The following is an 18,048-nucleotide window of genomic DNA, read 5'->3' on the forward strand; positions in this document are numbered from 1 at the left end:
CGATAACCAGCGCAAACAACGCTCGTCAAACTTTCCCTTCCGATGCACGTATCACTGCGGAAGAATTTCTTCGCGTTTGTTTCGAAACTGTTCTTCCATTCTCCTCGGTATTGTCTCCCTGTTCCCGCATCGCGACCTCCTCGGCCATTGTTTGTCTTTTTCGAAGGTTAACGCTGCCGACGTGCAAACACTCCCGGAGGTTCCCGTTTTGGAGGTTAGCGTTACTTCTTCCACGTAACGAGACTACGGACCGCGGAACGCGATGCTGCAAAATTTAACACATTGCGGACCACTGACGTGCAGCTACGATTTTCAGAGCTCTGGCGGTTAGGCAGCATTTATATAGCGGATACACGCTGGACTGACGAGAAAAGAACCACAATCGTAACCTATTGGATTCCAGGGACTGTTCGTGGGATGGCAGAACACGTGTTTCTAACAACTTGCGTGAAATATTAGATACTTGGAAAATTTAAAAATAAACTGTGTATAATTTCTTAGTTAAATGTGTCCTTAATAATAAAAGTTTACATCGAGTGAATTGGAATTAGAAATTCCAACTCTGAAATTGATTAAGTATAAATGTTTCAAAATGATAAAATAAGTCAGGGGGCAAATTCTTGACGCGAAAAGAAATCGAAAATGTCCTTTGCCATTTCAGAATCCGTGGCTTCGTTTCCTAGATACAGGCGGTTGAAGTTTGCATCGCTTCCAGCGTCCGCCATGTTGATTCCAGCGCGCGCCAAAACTTCAACCGCGTGTATCTCCTGAACGAAGTCTCGTATCGCGAAACGGCAAAGGACTTTTCGGTTCCTTTTCGAACAAAGAATTTATATTCCCCCATCGTTCCAAAAAAATCTGTATAATACACGATAAAATGCATTAAAATGGAGACGCGAAACGAGTTATTACCTGGTTTATTATTTCAGCATCTTCGGCGCGCTACCCCGACCTGAATTCCATCGTTCGTCTCCCTCTCGTTTTCGCAGATTTCACGGCACACAACGCGATAACCGCGATGAATAGATAACGAACGAACAATGCACAGTGACGTACTCGCGTCAACGGAATTAATCGGATTTCGAGACACAGAACGAGCGAGGCACTCTCCTGGCCTGCGAAGATGCGCGTATCGATCCACGGAATTTCGTTAGCACGCGTTTTAATTCCTTTCTATATATATTTCTTTTTTTATTTTCAATCGATCGAAGGCAACCGTTAGCACGACGGAATATTTTCAGATATTTTTTGCGCCGCATAACGAATTAATTTCGATCCTCCGCCATTGATTAAACAGAGGCCACATTTTTTGCCGTGAAAATATTAATTCACGTATCCTGTATTTCTAACGTTTTATACAGTTAATTTACTTGATAATTAATACTCTTACGAAATGTGACTGAAGTCAATCTCAGTTTGTAAATAATTAAGAAATAACGTGTCTCGTTTTTCTGTATTAAATAATAACTGTACTTAAATGTATAAAACTAGAAAATATAGCGGACCAACGTAAGTCTGCTTTTCCCATCGATGGCCTCGATCGTAATTTCTTCGGTTCGTTTGAGGCTGAATAAATAATTTTATTTTCACATGGAAATTCACCTCCTCGCAAGCTTTTTTAGAACTCGGGTAATATTTTACCCTGGACAGGTCGTGGCTTCCAATGTTTTGTCGCATCTTCCATTCGTGGTTTGAAAAAAAGGAGAATCGAGAGTCGCGCGGTGAGAGGCAATATGGGTTCCGTCGAGAATCCCTTGGTTACAGGATGAAATAAGAATCTGGGTTCGTATAAAGTGCATCGCGGGGAAGACACAGAGTCGCCGGGAAAAAGAGAAAAATTAACGGAAATTTTCAGTCGCTAGGCACTCGCGGCGCCGGGGGGAAGTAGTTTGCTACATGAATTGGAAAGTTTCGCGAATATACAACATCACAGCCCTACAATGACGGTCGCGGCGGCGGGCAGCGATGCGCTTTCAACTATCCAGGAAGCCACTCGCGAGCATCAAGCAGCTGAATGAGAAAAGTTATGGGCGCCGCCGTTCTGCGTTTTCATTTTACGTTTGCAATAACGCGGCCAGACCGGCGTCAATTGTTCTTGGGAATCGTTTGATTTTTCATATCGTCGTTAGTTCGCGTCCCGAGTTCGGAATAAAAGTTAACGGGATGAGACAGAGTTCCATTCCGGTTCGTGGAAGCTCCAGGAAAACTGTATTCTACGTTTCGTGGAGAACCGACTTTAGTTTTAACAATAATCCTCGATATTCAATTTGAAACTTTTTTTCTTTTACAATTATGTTCGTAGAGTGGATGATTCAGTTTTCGATATATTTACTATTTTTCCATATTGTAGAAGCTTTATACACCAAAATATCGATTATCCAACATATTGGAGACTGGACCAATGTCGGAAAATCACATTTCTTGCCACATATTATAGTTTCGGTAAAGAATTTTTTTTCACGAAAATGCAGAGGATTTCGGGGGTATGTTTATTGATAAAAAATGATTATAATTGACACCTGCAGCTGAAAATAATTTTTTCAGGACGATTTGAAATTTTTTAATTTTGTCAAAAAATGTCACACATTCTCGAATTTTTTTCCCGAAACTGAGTAGAATTTCGGGGGTATGTCTATTCACCAAACATTATTGTGATTGACGCCCCTAGCTGGAAATAATTTTTCTAGAACGATTTGAAATTTTTTTTTTCGCCGAAAAATTTAGGCACTAGCCCCTGTCGATCTTTCTTAAAAATTCGTCCTTCATTTTTAATAATTTTGTTTGACGCCCTACAGAAAAATTGTTTAATACTTTTTTGTAGATACCCATGAGCTTTACTTTAAAAAAAAGTTTCATTGAAATATATTCACTATTGTAGTAGTTATGGCTGTTTGAAAATTGGACCATTTTTATGGAGTTTTTCTAACTTCACGGGGTCAAGGAACATCTTTTCGAATATTTTTAGAATTTCTACATATTCTACACTAAAATACGCGTCGTTTGCCTTTTTAAACATTAAAATCGTCCAATTCGTTCAGAAGTTATGATATTTTAAAGATTTGCATGAAATTTCAGTGAAACATCTCAATGTATAGTCAGATATGAAATTTTCGGTAAGGAATTTTTTTCTCGAAAGTGCGTAGGATTTCGGGGGTACGTTTATTCACCAAAAATATTTGTAATTTACCCCAGCAACTAAAAATAATTTTTTTAGAGCGTTTTGAAATTTTTTAATTTTGTTGAAAAATTTCACACCTTCTCGAATTTTTTTCTCGAAAGTGGATATGATTCCGGTAGTATGTCAATTGACCAAAAATAATTGTAATTGATCCCTGCAACTAAAAATAATTTTTTCTAAACGATTTGGAATTTTTTATTTTTGTCAAAAAATGTTACGTCTATTTGAATTTTTTTCTCGAAAGTGGATAGGATTTCGGTAGTATGTCTATTAACCAAAAATAATTGTAATTGACCCCTGCAAATAAAAATAATTTTTCCAGGACGATTTGAAATTTTTTAATTTTATCAAAAAATCACATCTACTCGAATTTTTTTCTCGAAAGTGTGTAGGATTTCGGGGGTATGTCCATTGACCAAAATTGATTATAATTGATCCCCCTAACCGAAAATAATTTTTTCAGAACGATTTGAATGTTTTTTTTTTGCCGAAAAATTTAGTTTTTGATTTGTAATAAATTTATTTGACACTCCACAGTCTGACAATAAAAATTTTACCAAAACTTCTATTAAACAATGAATGAAATTTAAAAGCAACAATCATTTCTCCATACAAAGTTGAAATATCGTTTTATAATTAAGCGAATCGTTGCTTCTTGTTGGACCAAGCGTAGGTATAGCAAAACATGCGAACGCGAGCGAATACGAACGAACACGAGCGAACCCGAATAGACGAGAGAAGACACGTTTTTTCTAATCCCTAAGCTACCGTGTTTACAGTTTACATGCGTTCAGTTCGAATGTTGTCCTCGCGAGAATCAGTCGCGTTACATTAAGCCAATTCGTTTCATAAAGCCGTTATTACAGAGTACACTGTGATTTCATTCTTTCATATCCACTTATCCACTGCATATAAGCCTCAAAATTTCTAAAAAAGATACTCTAGAATGAAATACTCAATTAATGAACGCGTATCGAAGAATTGAATTTCTTCAGAAATACAATAGAAATCATACTCCAATTAATCAAATGTTTAAATATAAAAGAACGTATCTAACAACTGATTATAAAATTTATTGGCACAAATATTGACAACGTTTCGACCTGAAACCTTCTTTTTCTGTCTGACTCGATAGATGTTAAAGAATTATTTCTCAAAGAAATTCTCGTTCCACTTTACTGTTGTATACTGTTGTTTTCGTTTATTCTTTTCACGATACTCCCTTAGAATCGTAATAAAAATACAATAAAGATAGCAATTTCTATTTTTATCGCGGAATCCCTCTTCCTCGGACTGTAAGAAACGTTTCGTAACCTTTCTTTGCTTTCTTTTTCAGAAAACTCAAGGATGTGAACAATCAAACTAGCGCAAATGCCCAACAAGGCACGGCCTCGTCGAGAGTGGTCTCCCCAGTCCCCTATAGATGTATTGTAAGTACTTCATATTCACACAATAGAACAAATAATTACTCTGACGAAGCAAACACAGCTAAATTACAATACTCGATGGCACGAAATATTTTTAATACAAGTAATTCTAATGTTTTTATTACTTTTCCTGTATACATATAAACATCAAATTAGCGATTTATTTTCTTTGTTAGTAATTATTTAATAGATTTAGGTCCCCGACAAATGCAGTAAGATTTGAATAATTGTTTCAGCACGATTAATAATTTCGTCATAGTTTCGTTCCGAAAATTTCCCTCTGCCTTTCGTGCTTCCCAATTATAATTTCCTTCGTCGCGTTTTTGCAATTTATTCGAGCATTCTCTACGAACTCTTTTTCTAGCGCAAGAATTTCGCGAATTCAACCGAGAGAATGAAATATTCGAAATAGCTTTTAATAAATTTATTTCAAGCGATAATTTTAGGAAAGCTTCGCCATTGAAATAATCATGATGTGTTCAATCAATCGTGTTTTAAAATAATCTTCGTATCTCATGAACTTTGTCCACAAAAATATCTTCAATAATGGATACTGATAATGAAATATGTAGATTTCTCCTAAATAATACGCAATAGGTCGCGTGGTTTTAAGAATCTTATTCTATCGGAATGTTAAACTTGCACAGTAAGGAAAGGGGGGATTTTAATAATAAAAAAACTAGGTTTGCATCTTGTATGATGCTCGATCTAACTTTTATCTTCTTTGCGGGCAAATTAGCTAATTAAAGTTCCCGGGGATAATCTCCGTGACGAGAAGATCGTTGCTTTCCGCAGATTCTAATTGAACTAGTTCGCGAGATAAGGTCTTCAATTTTAACGCAACGGACATGGCGAGAAGTCACGAACCGGTCGACGCAACCGGATGCAATTAGAAGGTAGAAACGGTGTACCGTGATCCACGCTGTCCTAAAACTATACTTATCATAACTGCGGCAATCTCTCCACGAATTACATCGAAAATTGTCGGGGGTAGCGGGAAAGCCGCCTGGAATTTACTCCTTCCTGGCGGATAGTGGTTTTCCTTGCAAATAAAATTCCTTCGTTACACGAAAGCTGCATTTTCTATAAAATTAGGCTTTCCTTATAGATACAAGAATAATAATGCTCCCCTAAATAAATTCTACATCATTTCTGAACTAAATAAGCGAATTGGGATTAACAATTCTAACTCTGAAGTATAAGTATTTCATAATGATAAAACAAGTTGAGGGGCAAATTCTCGATGCAAAAAGAAAGTGAAAAAGTTCTTTGCCATTTTGCAATCGGAGGCTCCGTTTTCTAGATATGAGCGGTTGAAGTTTTGTTGAATCTAGCGCGCGCCATTTTGAATGTCCTAGACTGATTCTCGCGCGTGAAAACTTCCAACGCTTGTATCTCGAAAACGAAGCCTCGAATCGCAAAACGGTAAAGGACTTTTCGCTTTCTTTTTACGCGAGGAATTTATATTCCCCGTTATAAATATGGTTTTCCATGCAAGTTAATATTTAAACGCGAATTCCACCCAAAAGGAAACAATATTAGCTTTGTCGAAAGTAAACTTGTAATTTATAACAGAGAAAAGGAAATTAATGCAATCAAGAATTGTAATAAAACAAAGAATGGACGTTCAACTGTTTAACCTGTACCATTCTGTATTTTTAAATTCCTTCGCCAGCATTGTTACGCTAACATTTTAACATTTATGCAGTGCTCTCCCGCAGTTCCAGCATATTTCCTCAAGTTTTCGTGCCTGGCCCTATGAATAGTAGAGGACAGTAACGTTGTTCGGTTGACGATCGGTCGTTCGCATGAATGTTAACCGTGGAAATTGCGATTTGTCACAATAATACGGTCGATGGGTTTCCACAGAGAGATCCTGACGATGCGAGATAAATATTTGGCGTTACGCCGAAAGCTGTCTTTCTCTCTCTCGACTTCGGTCGCCAGAATCAACCGATCGAAACCAGAGAGCAGAACGACTCTGTGGTTTTTCGACGCCGCTTGTTTCCCTCGGATTGCCTTCCAGTCGACCAATAACTTCCTTTCTTCCCCTCGAAATCGTTTGGCAGATCCTGATTTTTTGCAATCCGCGAATTAAATCGCAACTTCTTTCGTGGTTTCGCGTATACATATTACTGAAATTGTAATAAAATTAAGATTACCGTGAACAGTGGTCTCAAACGACCTCGAAAGCCCAGAATTAAATTTCTGCCATTCCCTGGAATCGTATTTGCAAGGTTATCATTTTAAATTGAATTGCATACTGTGCTCCGATGATTTTAAATTACATTGTACGCTGTGCTCTATTAATTTAAAGTAAATTCCACGCCTCGACTAGATACACGGCCAAAGGGCGAAAGTCCGTCCCGTTTCATCTCCGCGTTTCGAAACTCGCAAGTTCGATGTTAGACACTTCACGATGCCGCAATATTAAGTTCCGTTGCCGCAATTACGCATGAAATTGCAACGGTTACGATTATGATTCTGCTTAAGCGTGCCTTCCAATGTACAAGGAAGCGGGCATTACGAAGTTTATAACCTCTTCGTTGCAATCGCCAACCGCCATTATTCTCTCCTTACTTCATTATCTGTTTCGTTGCGTTGTAGGTACTTTCGTTAGCAACTGTTTTAATTGAGCAACAAGGAGTAAAGGGACGCGAGTGCTCGAAAATTTATTACTTAGCAAACGTATCTTAACAAAGAGTTTCACTGAAATTTCTCCAATTTAGAACAGAAAATTATTTCTACTATATTATTGCATGCACTTGCATAATTAGTTTATTCTATTAACGAATTTGTAACGAAATACTTCAAATTAATCCATTCGTAGCAAAAGAGAAAATTTGTTTCTGATAATGTGTATTAAAAGAGGTGAAAAGTGAAAGAACACAGATTTATTCTCTTAGAATATCGAGACACAATAATAATTGACTAAAATGTAAGCAGTGGTCTTCTAAAAGAAAATTTGATTTTGCACTTTCTATAAAAATAACGAATATGGATTAAAATTTGTTAGACAGAGTTTAAAACTCGCGGCTTGGCGCCGTGTTTCTATTGGTCGCGCGTGAACCAATCACGCGTCTCTTCCTGCGTTACCGTTACCGTTACCGTTACGCGCCCTTTTGTTAACGCGACTCGGAAACCATGTGCAACGTGCACGCGTTGCGTTGCAGTTTAATTACAAATTAATGTGTTCTACTGTCTACAAATACTATATTCTTAAGTGTTGGTGAAACCGTGGGGAGTGTTTATTTGAAATGAATCCATCGCCCAAAGAAATTATGGACCCAAAACGACTGAGATCAAAACTGTTTCACGTAACGTGGAAGCAAAGCGAGGTTATCTACACGCGTCGCATCGAGGCATGAGTGCAAACTAATTTCTATTTCCATCTGTAAAAATACTCTTAAATACTCGTAAAACCATAGGAAGTGTTTATTCAAAAACAATCAATCGTTCTAAGACTTTTATATTTGAAATAATCCTTTTCCTTTAACTCTTTGAGGTTAAGTGGGTTAGAAACTGTCTTTTGCTTAGCTTTACAAGTATTTTTTAACCCACCTCAAAAGATTGATATATTTTATGTTGAATAATTTAAATGAACGTTTCTTCTCGCTTATTTGTATTAAAAATCATTCCGTGCAACTTTTTCTTTTGAAATTACCGTTTCGTGTGAAGATTTCGATAGCAATTTCTCGCATTAGCATTAAGTGGTGGGAATATCTACCGAATTATGGTGCATCGTGCTTGAATTGTTCGTTCGATGTATATTACGAGGGGATTATCGAAGTTGATTGTTTTTCACGTGATTATCCTCCCCCGACACGGTGTATCCGACACAGTATATCGTGGTTTGTTCTTGGTGGCCCGAGGCAGAAACAGCTGATTTATCGATTACAGTAGAAGCAATGAAACTGGGGTTCCTAGAATTGCAACATCGTGCGACGTTACCCGGGAAATGTGTTCGGTTAAGTTTCTACATCACGTATGTGAAAGTTCAGTTTGTCATTCGAGCTTCCGCCGTAGTGACGTCAATGTGTCCGTGCTGTATATTAAATATTTTATTCGCGAGTTTACTGGGACACATTATGGAATTTTCTTGCGACATCACGAAATTGTTTCCTAATAATTTAGCGTCGGTATTAATAATTTACAGGCTTTAGAATTTTATTTTTAAAATCGCCAACCCTTTGTTACTATTTAACTCGTAGATTTTAATCTTTTTTTTTTATTTGGAACTAATAAATTTTCACGAGAGAAATAGTAAAGATTGTCGTATTTATATATTGTAAATTTTCAAAATGTAAATTCAAATTTGGTACCTGTTATTTATTATACACGACGTATTAATATTGTAGACCATATAGGATTTTATTTTATAATTGTTTATCTACTTTAGGTATCTGAAAAGGATTGAGAAGAAGTTACGTTGTGCGATAAAAAATTTATATTTTAGATTTTCTATGTTTTATATTAGTATGGCGATGGAACTTAGGTTAGTTTACAGTCGAAGGATTTTATCAGTGGACGACACGAAGTGTTGGGTATCGATTTTAATGAAAATTTGTACGTGGCTAGTGAACCGAAATATATTTTATTCGAATTCAGACATTTCCGTCGATGCACCATGGTTTATGAGATTTTGAACAATGAGAATTGCCATAGTCCATTAGTGTGCGAATGGTACTCAGGCAGAAAAATATTTGATCTATGCTCGGCTGTTTGCATAAACGTTCGACAAAAATGGTTTACGAGATTTTTTTAACAATGCAGTTAATAATCGCCCTTTAGCGCACAAAGGAAATAATTCATTTAATAATTAAAATGAATTGCTGCGAAATCGAAAACCATTTTTGACTAATTTGGGTATTTTTGGAGAGAACTTTTTCCCATCACTGTTTATGCTATTGATAATTCGTTAATAAATGTAAATTATTACCAAATTAACTGAATTACATTCTATTAATTCGATAATTAAAAACAGAATTTTTCGAGAAATATTTAGAATTATTTTTAAACATTAAAATTTGTCATTTATGTGTCAGTTTGTTAATATACAGGGTGTTCGGCAACCCCTGGGAAAAATTTTAAAGGGAGATTTTAGAGGCCAAAATAAGACGAAAATCAAGAATATAAATTTCTTGACCACGTTAAAAAGTTATTAAAAAATTAAATTAAAAAATTTCAAATCATTTTGAAAAAATTATTTTTGGTCGCTGAGGTCAATTACAATCATTTTTGGTGAACAGACATACCCCCGAAATCCTACCCACTTTTGAGAAAAAAATTCGAGTAGATGTGACATTTTTTGACAAAATTAAAAAATTTCAAATCATTTAAAAAAAATTATTTTTAGTTGCAGGGATCAATTACAATTATTTTTGGTCAATAGACATACACCCGAAATCCTACCCACCTTCGAAAAATAAATTCGAGTAGATGTCATTTTTTGACAAAATTCCAAAATTCCAAATCGTTCTAAAAAAAATTATTTTTAGTTGCAGGGATCAATTACAATAATATTTGGTGAATAGACATACCCCCGAAATCCTACCCACTTTCCAGAAAAAAATTCGAGAAGGTGTAACATTTTTCGACAAAATTAAAAAATTTCAAATCGTCCTGAAAAAATTATTTTCACTTCCAGGGGTCAATTATAATCAGTTTTAGTCAATAGACATATCCCCGAAATCCTATCCACTTTCGAGAAAAAAATTCGAGGAGGTGTGAAATTTTTCGACAAAATTACAAAATTCCAAATCCTTTTAAAAAAATTATTTTCAGCTAGGCGCGTCAATTACAATAATTTTTGGTCATTACACATGCCCTCGAAATTCTACCCACTTTCAAGAAAAAAATTCGTGAAGGTTCGAAATTTTTCGGCGAAATTAAAAAATTTCAAATCGTCCTGAAAAAATTATTTTCATTTGAGGAGGTTAATTACAATAATTTTTGGTCAATAGACGTACCCCCGAAATCCTACGCATTTTCGAGAAAAAAATTCAATACGTGCGGAACTTTAAATGTTAATAACTTTTTAATGAAGCCTCCATCAACAAATTTGTATTCTTGATTTTCGTCCTATTTTGGCCTCTAGAATCTCCCATTAAAATTTTTCCAAGGGTTGGCCGAACACCCTGTATAATTTAACGAATTTATGGAATTAAGAAAATCCTGTATATAAATAGTAGTATTGAGTTAAATCGTACGTAAATAAATTTGTTAACGTTAAGTTGTTATTTTTTCTCTCCTAGGACATTTCTACCAATAGTCCACCAGTGCATACGTGTTATACAGAGTGTATCGATGTTGGAAGTTAGCTAGAAACAAGTTAATAAAGTTGTCAGCGAGAAAGCACGAAAGCAATCAGGCTCACAATAGTTTGTCAGAAATCAGTCAGCACGCTGGAAGCAATTAGGTCTCCATTTAATCAATCAGTTGGGGTGCAGAAACGCTGAGGCTCCCAGTTAGCATTAGTCAGTCAATTTAGTCAGTGTTGGGCTTCGGCCAATTTAGGCCAGCAATCAGATTCTATTAGTTAGTCGTCAGCCAAATAATCAATTAATTTAGAAAGCAATCAGGATCACCGTTCCGCGGCTATTTTAATTCGAACAACTGTTTGTTATCTATCACTAGGATAGTCCACGAACTTTTTTTTTCGTTTTTTTTCTGCTATCATTTTGAATGGTATAAATGATGAAAAAATTTCTTTACAAATTCTATTTTATCTTCTACTGTTCTTAGACATTAATTGTGTACTTCAAAAATTGTTTGTAAATGTGTTATTAAAAATGTCACTGAATGATTGTAAGCATTAACATGTTTTAATTTAACTGAAGATTTCGTAATATTATTTAATATATAGACTCTTTATTTAGTTCTGTGACAAACAAATGAACAAAATTAAATTTCTACTCAAGTTTCAAGTAATATAACATTAAAAACTGAAAACAAACTCAAAATTAAACTATTCACTATCGAGTTGAAACTAAATTGAATATAAATATTAAAGTTGGAATTAAAAATGGAATAATTTATTATAAAATGATCTTATAGAAACAAAATTTTTCAAAGAATATTATATTATTATTTATAAAAAAAGATTTATTACTTGTTCCAAAATTCTCTTATCAAAATAAAATAAATTTAATATAAAGATTACAAAAGAACGTATATCAATTTAATTAAAGTGCAAAGTGAAAGTAAATAAAAATGTCTCTCGTATAATATAAAATGGAATAATATAATATAAAATGATCTTCTCATAGAAGAAAAATTTTTATTAGAAGTCGTATACAGGGTGTTCGGCCACCTCTAGCAAAAATTTTAATGAGCGATAGTAGAGGCCAAAATAAGACGAAAATCAAGAATAGCAATTTGTTGATGGAAGCTTCGTTAAAAAGTTATTAACGTTTAAAGTGCCGCCCTTACTGAATTTTTTTCTCGAAAATGCGCAAGATTTCGGGGGTATGTCTATTCATCAAAAATGACTGTAATTGAACCCTACAACCGAAAATAATTTTTCCACAACGATTTGCAATTTTTTAATTTTCTCGAATAATTTCACACCTTCTCTATTTTTTTTCTCGAAAGTGGGCAGGATTTCGTGGGTATGTCTAATGACAAAAACTGATTGTAATTGACCCCCGCAACCGAAAATAATTTTTCCACAACGATTTGCAATTTTTTTTCTCCGTTGAAAAATTTAGGCACCTAATTGGATTTTCAGTAAGGAATTTTTTTCTCGAAAGTGCGTACAATTTCGGAGGTATGTGTAATGATAAAAAATGATTGTAATTGATCCCCGCAACCGAAAATAATTTTTTTAGAACGATTTGAAAAATTTTTTTTCGCCGAAAAATTTCAGCACCTACTCGATTTTTTTTCTCGAAAGTAGATAGGATTTCGGAGGTATGTGTACTCACCAAAAATGATTGTAGTTGACCCCCGCAACCGAAAATAATTTTTCCAGAACGATTTGAAATTTTTGAATTTAATTGTTAATAACTTTTTAACGAAGCTTCCATCAACAAATTAGTATTCTTGATTTTCGTCTTATTTTGGCCTCTACTATCGCTCATTAAAATTTTTGCTAGAGGTGGCCGAACACCCTGTATAGGTTCGAATTTTTAATAAGGAAAACAACGAAAAATTTTCCCGGGATAATTCTGATATTTTTAATAACGAACACCGAGAGAATTCGTTTGGTTTCTGAATTATTTATACAACTCAAGTAATTAAATCACAGCACGTTTTCGCGCGATAACCAAAGACCTACGGATCGAGAAAAGACACGCGGGGTTATCTGAATGCCAAGCGAGTGATCTATCGATCCGCACCTTGTACGCGAAAACAGTTGTTGTGGCAAGAATCGTGATAGGTTGACCGTCGAATCCCATTACGATAAATTAATATTGTCGGAGCCGGTTGAACTAGGTTACAAACTCTATGAATGGATGGGGACGTTTTATAGTGACCATCTGAACTTTATAACAGGACCATCTATATTTAACAACGGAATATAGAACCAGCGAAATGTACGATTATAGCTAGACTGCGGATGTTCAGGCATTTATATGGAAATTTTAATTTTCAAGAAGCTTAATATGCAAAAATATAAGAAATAGTTAAAACATGATACGAATTATTATATTTAGCTCTGCAACGCTCCCATTTCATTAATTCGATTAATAAAAATATGAATTTGCATAAATAAGTAAAGATTCACAGTTTAATTATGGCTGCAGAGAATGTCCCTGAATTTTGCCTCTTTCAACAACAAATTACCTTTACACGCTGATCACGATATCGTGATCATTGATTTGTATCGTAAAAGATTCCAATTGATAGTGAAATAAACTTCTTCAGGAAACGTAATCACTAAATTCAAGGTAGACGGTCTACAGAGTCCCTATCATGAATAATTTTATTCATATGTCCAGTGTCCAAATACACCATGCAGGAGTGAGCGAGAATGTTGTCCCTTTTTAAATAAACAATCTTTGGGGAAAGCCAAAGACTGCAAAGAGGCAAGGAAGAGCTCCAAAAATTCCAAGTCCCGTGTAGAGTTGAGTTTGGTGGTTCCTTAACCCTTTGCACTCCGAATTATATTTCAATTTTGTTACCAACAGCTCCCAACATAAAACAAAGCAATTTAAACAAGTAGAGGAACAAACAAATTCAATTAAATATCTGTTTTATTTACACTATTGTAGTATTTTGTAATTTTTACGATATCTCTTTGGTTTGGACTTGAAAAAGGATCTCCTGGGATAATAACTGATGACGAGTCACACTCGACATAGGAGTGCAAAGGGTTAGTGACCCTAACGTAATTTCCAAGTAAAAATGTCTCGAAGCCCTGATCCTCAACAATAGCTGAGAAGTCACGTCCGTATCATAAACCCAGCGATGTTAAGGTTCCTTCAGAATCCTTAACACAATATTTAGAAAAGTTACTTCAAATTCGCAGCCATTAGCTCGGCGTTAGCCACGAGGAAGAACTTTTCTATCGTGGGTACACCGATTACCAGGTCTCACCACGTGGAGGTTGCTGCGAGTGGAGACCCGGAGACTTTTTAACGTTTGACTGTGACTATTTTACTACAACTATTACTAGATAGTGACCACTGGGTTACGAATATCAAACTTTGACTCTCAGACAATTCTTTTTAAACCCCGTCTTCGACTATTAGGCATTGATTATTCGACTATAACTACCGCTGACCCATTTGAAACAGAATATTTCGCTTTGACTGTTTCACTTCTATCGATTCACGACTATCTCCTCCTTGTAGCATTTTAATTTTCTAGGAGGTCGATATTAGGCGACAGTCGCGAGCATATGTGTACCCGATTTTAGTTCTACAGTTATGGTAAGCATCGATACTATGTGCATCGACGAAGGTAGGCCTTGATGTTTGCTCCCAAGAAGTGTATATTGTTACAAAATTCTGGAAACTCGACTCGAAAAAGTAATTTAGATGAATGGTGACCCCAAGCCACAAACCCAAGTATTCCAAGTTATGATATATTTCAAGTAATAAACACTTGATCATGAGCGTCAGGGACGTCGTGTTACTCGCATATTTAAGGGCTAGTAATTTTTTTTTTTTTCTTAGTATCAAAAGAATCAAAATTATTTTTTAAAACTACTTACTTTTCAAACGAAAAAGCTACCCCTTTGACCCTTTGCACTCCTATGTCGAGTGTGATTCGACGTCAATTTTTATCTCATATCATACACTTCAAAATTACAAAACACAACAACAGAGTAAATAAAACAGATATTTTAACAGGTAAATTTCAAATAAAACACTTAAAGGCGTTGGAAGCTGCTGGTAACAAAATTGAAATATAATTCGGAGTGCGAAGGGTTAAATCGATACAAACTGTTAGATTATTCCAACACTTGCTAGTATTGGAATAAAGAAGAGAAACCCAGGAAAAGTTAATTTGGAACTGGCGGATGAAACCGTGACACGAATTTTCGCTGAAAGTGACCCCGACAGTTTTCGAAAACGCGTAAGTTGACTGACAGCGGAAAGGGTTAACGTAGAAAACTTTTCCTCCACTTTGATATCGCGCATTGAATTTCAACGTATCGCGGGATTCGAAACTTTCCTTGTAAGCTGTCAGAACAATCGGAAATAGGATTATTTCAGGTGTCAAAATGAATCGAAATGAGAGAGGAAATGTTATTCCTTCAAAGCTTCGGTTCTCGAAAAGTCACTTTGAACGTCGATCGAACGCGTACCCCGCAAAAGGATTCCAACTTTATTGTCCTTGTTTGAAAACTGGTCAAAATTTTCTTATAAAACGTGATAAACAATATTTCGTTTATATTTATTTCACACTCGAAAGCTCTCGTGACGTTCAATTTTCTCGAGAAATCTCTTTGTTCTTGATTTTCATCTCATTTTAAATTATAGAATATTGGTATAATGTTCTTACCACAATAAAATAGATTTAACATGAAAATAAAAATATCTAAGAATTTACAAAGAACATATTATATTAATTTGATTAAAAAAGAGATATCGAGTAATATAATTTTAAAAACTAAAAACAAACTCAAAATTAAACTATTTACTATTAAGTTTACTATTTGAAACTAAATGGAATATAAAATGATCTCATCGAAATAAAACTTTTCAAAAAATATATTTGATTAAAATAAAAGAAAGATATATAATACTTGTTCCAAAATTCTCTTACTAAAATAAAATAGATTTAATATAAAAATCATAGAAAGAGAATTATCATATTAATTTGATTAAATAGCAAAGAAAAAAATGAATAAAAATTTCTGTCGTACGATATAAAAATGATCTCATCGAAACAAAATTCTACAAAGAATATATTTTATTAAAATAAAAGGAAGATATATTACTTGATTTAAAATTCTCTTATCAAAATAAAATAGATTTTATATAAAGATCACAGAAAGAGCATATTATATTAATTTGATTAAAAAAGAGATATCGAGTAATATAACATTAAAAATTAAAAACAAACACAAAATTAAACTGTTTACTATTGAGTTTACTATTCGAAACTAAATGGAAAATAAAATGATCTCATCAAAACAAAATTTTTCGAAGAATTAGTTTGATTAGTTTATTAGTTTGATTAAAATAAAGAAATATATATTATTTGTTCCAAAATTCTCTTATCAAAGTAAAATAGATTTTATATAAAGATCCCAGAAAGAGCATAACATATTAATTTGATTAAATAGCAAAGAAAAAACATGAATAAAAATGTCTGCACGATATAAAAATTATACAAAGAACACGATATCGTGTCAGTTCGATCAAAGTACGAAAACGAAAAGAAAAATAGAAATATCTACGGTACAATATAAAAATTACACGATGAACACGATATCACGCGAGCGTGACGTGTATCAGATTTTTTGGATGATGTTCTAATGGATAGGAAATGCTTTTTCATTTAGTTTTCACGGCTGAAAATGATTAATTAATCTTACTTAACAGATACTTATATCGCGCGGCTGATGTCAGCGTTTCCGACGTGATTACTCTTATCTGGTGTACAGTTTCTTCCTTCGGAAAGATCCCCTCGTTCCGCGAGAGTGCATGCGGGCTTACTTCCTTGATTTATTGTTTTCACCAGTATCGATAAAACACCAGCGTGTTCGAGATGCAATTTGTGCAAACGCGCGCCACTATTAATTCCGTCGCTTCGTTAATCACTGGAAAGATTTCTCGAAAGAAATTGTACCTAAATCTTTCGTTCATTCGCGTTTCGACGTTTATTTTTGTCTATTCTTACCAAGACAACCGATAGTATCATAAACAGTGCTTAGATAAACAAAGAAAAACTAAGTTTGTGACTGTTGACGTCGTTCAGTGAGTTTGAGAATTATTTTTACAGTAAGTTACAATTATTTATAATCGTTTCTTGTTGCTGATTATTCTCAAAATCTCCAATTTAAGTAAAATTTAATTCATTTTTAATATTGCTACTAAGATTCGAGTTATCTCGACTTCACTGTATCTCTAAAATAGAATTTTCTTCACTATTTTCGTATAATTTACACGTCGAAACGTAGAATATCGTTTTTCCATCCACATTTTTATCCTTTAAGTTCCAGATTAATTATACACGATCTATTTAAATTGTTAATTGCCGGTGAATTATGAATTTACAGTTTTTTGCACCGTAGCATGAATAATGTAACGGGGGAGCTTCTTCATAAATATGTAAACAATCCAACAAGAACAAAGAAATAGCTATCACTGAAATCGGAGATCCAAAAATTCATAAACTGATAATAAAAAATATAGTAAGACAAGCTCGTTTCGCGGTTTTGCAATCTTAATAATGATAAGCTTATCGTGAAAGCAACTCTGAGCTTGTATGCTGGAAACTTCCTGAAAAATTTCTATTGCTAATTAACCGTTCTGTAATCCCAAAACACTTCGCGCTTGGCCTCAGGCAAAACAGCTCTATATGCTCTTTTTCAGAAGAGGCGTTTGAAATCCTTTCCTCGCTTAAAATGCAAGAACCACTATGGGGATTTGAATGTAACAAAAGCTGTAAAATGATGAAAGTTCATTTTTGCCATTTTTTGCAAGTGTCATGTACTTCCATTGTTTAGAATCTCACTCTTTTTACATCTGGGTTTGGATTATTCACGGTTTAAGCAAGAAAGAATTTCAAACGCCTCTTCTCTTAAAATATATTCCTTTCGAGTTCTATCGCGTCTACCAAAGGTGCATACAAAGCGTATGAATGCAAATACAAACAATACTGAGAGCAGCACGTTTCCATAGTATCTTTTGCTCGAATTTAAATGACTTTTCTGAATATTCTGTTTCTATTAACAACGATTCTACGACGGTCCCGACAATTTATTAGAAGTTGTAATTCTACAGTAATCTCACAGAAACGCGTTCAGCGGTAATCTTTCGATGA

General features: G+C 34.5%; 1 protein-coding gene across 2 annotated transcripts in view; it reads left to right on the forward strand.

The window, feature by feature from the left end:
• Window positions 1–18,048, forward strand: part of LOC122400930 (heparan sulfate glucosamine 3-O-sulfotransferase 5) — a 113,711-nt gene that overhangs the window by 83,923 nt on the left and 11,740 nt on the right. Inside the window, exon 2 of one of the 2 annotated variants that reach the window (XM_043402706.1) lies at window positions 4,515–4,608. In XM_043402706.1, coding sequence (XP_043258641.1) covers window positions 4,550–4,608 — 59 coding nt within the window. In that variant the 5' untranslated portion in view covers window positions 4,515–4,549. Of the gene's footprint in view, window positions 1–4,514; window positions 4,609–16,842; window positions 17,004–18,048 lie in introns of those variants that run through there. The other variant, XM_043402707.1, reaches the window with a different exon arrangement.

The sequence above is a fragment of the Colletes gigas genome, unplaced genomic scaffold, assembly GCF_013123115.1.
Source record: "Colletes gigas isolate AHSC1104 unplaced genomic scaffold, ASM1312311v1 Colletes_gigas_Sc00020, whole genome shotgun sequence".
In the NCBI taxonomy this organism is placed as follows: Eukaryota; Metazoa; Arthropoda; class Insecta; order Hymenoptera; family Colletidae; genus Colletes; species Colletes gigas.